The following is a 4,130-nucleotide window of genomic DNA, read 5'->3' as shown; positions in this document are numbered from 1 at the left end:
GTGCAGGACCCGGGCGACCGGGCGGCGCCTTGGCTGCCACTGCGAAACCCAAGTGTACTGTTGTGTCAGAAACTATCTCTTCCAAAAACCTTGTCACGAGACCTAGCAATGGACAGATAAATGGAATGAGATCTTTTCAAGGGCATAGACCTGCGTTTCATCCACAAGGTAAAACGTTATAGAGCAAATTTTTTTTTCACTCACTTATTTTGTGCTTTTATATATGTCTGAGTTGAGGTTGCTGAGGGTCTGACAATTAAAGATGCAATTAGGGAATCTTGGCCAAAATACCATATTTTAAGAGTTCATTTAATGGCAGTTTGCTTTTTTCTGTTTTGACTTTGTTTTTTAACCTATGCTCATGGTCCTTGAAATACAGGCCTGGGGTGTGAAGAACTACCCGGAAGACAACCAAGCAGCCTGTGATGGCTGTGGGCATATGAATGCTGTTAGAAGGAAATGAATCAAAGGATTCACTTCCTGCATTGCTTAATTAAGCTTAGTCTTGAAAATTTTGTAGTGTCTCAAATAACAAATGCTTCAAGTGGTACATGAAATAAACATCCTTCACAGGTTTGCCATGTGGTTTTAAGTGCTTTGGCAAGTTCACCACATCAGTGAGCAATCAGTTCTAAAAGTTTATTTCTGAGCCAGCACTCTAGCAGAGAAGTGCCTAGAAAACCCTGAACAAGGACCTATGGTCTGTCTGGTAGTTTCCTCAGGATTCTGTTGGTGATACTGATGTCATGTGTAGCACAGCTTAGAGGAAGTATTTCCTTTTACTGAGTTTCTGAGAATTGCTAGTTAGCTGGAGACAGACGTTTTCCACCTTGAACACCAGAGCTGTAAAACGGCTGTGCCTGAGGTATAGCGAGGAGGAGTACTGGTAAATTAATGTTAAATTAATGTTATGAATTGTTTCTTACTCACTTGTCATTTAGGTCTTGGAAGACCACCTATTAGTTACAAGAGACAGATAGAAGATGATGATGATGATGAATATGACTCAGAAATGGATGACTTCATTGAAGACGAAGGGGAACCCCAAGAAGAAATATCAAAACATATTCGGGAAATATTTGGCTATGACCGGAAAAGGTAAGAAAAATGCCAGTTTTAAGATATTGCAGAACAAGCAACAGAATAGAAACTAAGATAGTTCAACAAATAAATGTTTTAGAGTTAGGGGAAGTGATGGTATCCAGAAATGGTTTGGCATTGCAGGGATTTCACAAGCATTAGAGCTGCTTCTGTGCTGAAGGGACTCCCCTTGCTAAGAGGAAAGAGTTGCTAAAATGCTTTCTAGCACTCTGCAGTACTTCAGATTTCATCAGATGGAGCTGCCTGAATATGACACTAAATGCAACAGCGTTGGCTGTTCTGCAAGAGGATCTAAGCTGGTGTGACTGGGAACTGCTGGAAAATGAAGGCTCTGGTCTGGCTTAAACACTTGCCTCTTTCCTGGCAAGCATTTTAAAGGCTTATAACTTAGATTCTTTCAAAACATTAATCTGTGTAGGGCAAGGAATTGTTCTTTCCAAGGAGGGATGTGAATTCATAACTGTACATTATTATGGTTTTTAGCATGCTGAAGACTAATATTTAATTTCCAGATACAAAGATGAAAGTGATTATGCCTTACGTTACATGGAGAGCAGCTGGAGAGAGCAACAGAAGGAAGAAGCTAGGAGGTATGCAAGGAATTAAACTTGGATAGAAAGTGGGAGGGTTTTTTTATTGCCCTAATCATGGGGCTAGGTTATGGGGCATGGATATTTGCTGCTTTTTATAGCAGAGGTAAATAAACCCCACTCTTTTATAAGAAACCTTAGGTGAAGATGAAACTCAGCCAGCCAGTGGTGGGTACATGAAATAAATCTTGGATGTTCATTCTCACACATCACAATTTGTTAAAAACACACACACTCTACTTATGCTCAAACATATTTTTGGCCCAAATACTACAATATTCTGCCAGTTGGAGGACTGGAAGGAAATTTTTCATCTATATACACCCATGTGTATATTTGTTTATATAAAGTATTCTAACCAACTTTTGTAAACAGTGATTTCAAATATGAAGATACTTTCATCTTGGTTTTGATGATTGGTTTTGGCCTCTAGACCTGCACAATTTTATAAAACCTGGTGTCCATAAACTGATCTTGATTTTTACTAGCTGGTGGGCAAGATTTGCAAAAGTTATGAGGCTTTTATAGAAAATAGAATATATTTTAATATACTGAGTTAACAAACTTTTTTGTTGTACTTTTTTATATTGTTATCCAGAAGGTGCCTTGAGCATTAAAATTGCAGTCAGTGCCCTTATTCTTCCTTTCTCCCAAGAGCAAGCTCCTAGCTGCAGCTCATGCAAAGCCATAGTCTGTTACAAGGAGTTAGAAACAACTGGAATTGTAAAATTATATTGCTATTGACTGAATTCTCTCTAGACCTAGAGTGAGATTTTGTAAAGTTGACTACCTGGCTAACTTTTAACTACACATGCTGCAAAAAGGAAGGGGAGATAAGAAACTCGAGTAAAACTGAGCTGACCTATTTCCAGTGCACAGCTACTCTTCACTGAGAGCTTGCTTAAAGGCATTGTGGTGCTTGAAATGAACTTTTTCTAGGCAAGCCAGCCCACTAATTTGTGCTTGTTCTCAGCTGAAATGAAAATTCCTCATTCCTACTATTAAACCAGCAAGACTATCCAGCCCTTATTTATGGAGGAGGAGATCAGTGATTACAGATGCTGTTTTAAGTATCACTTTCAACATGCATCCATACATCAACATACTGATGTCTAGGAAGCTGAAGAAATTATGCAGAGCAGTGGCTAGAATGAACTGCAGTAGTCTCTTCATGGGCCTGCTCACCAGAGCCAGGGCAGCTGGATGGGCTGAAGGGGGAGAAGTGTTGGGCTTGTAGGTGCCTCAAGCCAGGCAGCTGCAACAAAATCTTTTGTTTCCCTACTGTTTGAGGCATCTGTTCTCTCCCTTGCCAGTGTAAAGGCTTTAGGTGGCTCTCAGAAGCTGATGAGTCAATCCTGCTGCATATGTAACAGTTACATTGGCAAGAATTGATGGATGTGCTTCAGCAGATTATTGGGGGGGGAAATGACCTTTCATATCAAAATCAGTTTTTCATAATCTTGAACTTTTTGGTGTTTTCAACAGGTTTTAAATTTTTCCCTCAAAGGATTTTATTCTAATTTAATGATAAGAATTATTTCTTTTCTTAAAGCTGTATTCTTACTAATTAAAATCTGTGCTTGTTGAACTGATCTAAAATTTCTGCTCAAATCGGCTCTAGTAATTTTAGGATTGCTTTTTTTTGGGGAAGAGGTAGAAATTGCATTCCTTGAACTGGTGTGTAAAGGATTCTGTTTTACTCTGCAGCTTGAGACTCGGTGTTCAGGAGGACCTGGAAGAACTGAGACGGGAGGAAGAAGAACTAAAGCGGAAGAGACAGTCGAAGAAGCTGAGGACACGTTGACTGACCTACCACCCACGTTGACTTTGTTCATGTTTCTGCCACCCTCTGCCTCCATACATCTCTTATTCTACTTCAGTTTCTGTTTGCTTGTTAGAGGGCAAAAGAATATTTAAAGGGATTAAAGTACTGAAAAACAAGGCTTTAGTCTGACCTAAATAAGATATTTATTTTTAATACTTGCCACAGTTGGTTTTTTATGAAGAAATTAATGCACTAATGCATATTAAGTGGAAAATTAATAGATGTTTCCATTGATTAAACCAGTTCAAGATGCCAGCAGAAATATTGACTAGCTATGCACTAACACGGAACTGTGTGGGCCCATATACCAGTAAACCAATCTTGCATTCACTTGAGAGAAAGGAGTAGCATTCTTGTTCCCTGATATTTATTGAGACTTAGAAATTGCTTTATATCCTACTGTCTCCCAACTTGAGCCTCAAAGTATTGAAATGTCATCTTCTGTACAGAAGCAGCTTGGGTGTAAATTCAGCTGTTGCCACAGATGTTCAAAGCAATAAAGTGCTGCATATTTTCCTGTTTGAGGACCCATGAAAACAATTTGAGCCTCTTTATTTCTAAACAGAAAAGTGCGTGTCAGTTGCAAATGGTACAGTTATAGATATGGCCAAAAG

General features: G+C 39.1%; 1 protein-coding gene across 1 annotated transcript; it reads left to right on the top strand.

Annotated features, from left to right (window-relative positions):
* Positions 1 to 941: 941 nt before the first annotated feature.
* SPTY2D1 (SPT2, Suppressor of Ty, domain containing 1 (S. cerevisiae)) lies at positions 942 to 3,495 on the top strand (the record flags this gene model as incomplete). Its single annotated transcript, XM_008949451.1, has 3 exons — positions 942 to 1,098; positions 1,614 to 1,691; positions 3,399 to 3,495. Coding segments are annotated over 3 exons (332 nt in total), but the record flags the coding sequence as incomplete, so codon positions are not given.
* Between the last annotated feature and the right edge of the window lie 635 nt (positions 3,496 to 4,130).

This window comes from Merops nubicus, unplaced genomic scaffold (genome assembly GCF_000691845.1).
Source record: "Merops nubicus isolate BGI_N331 unplaced genomic scaffold, ASM69184v1 scaffold11781, whole genome shotgun sequence".
NCBI lineage: Eukaryota > Metazoa > Chordata > Aves > Coraciiformes > Meropidae > Merops > Merops nubicus.
This window is presented reverse-complemented; position numbering and strand designations above follow the sequence as displayed.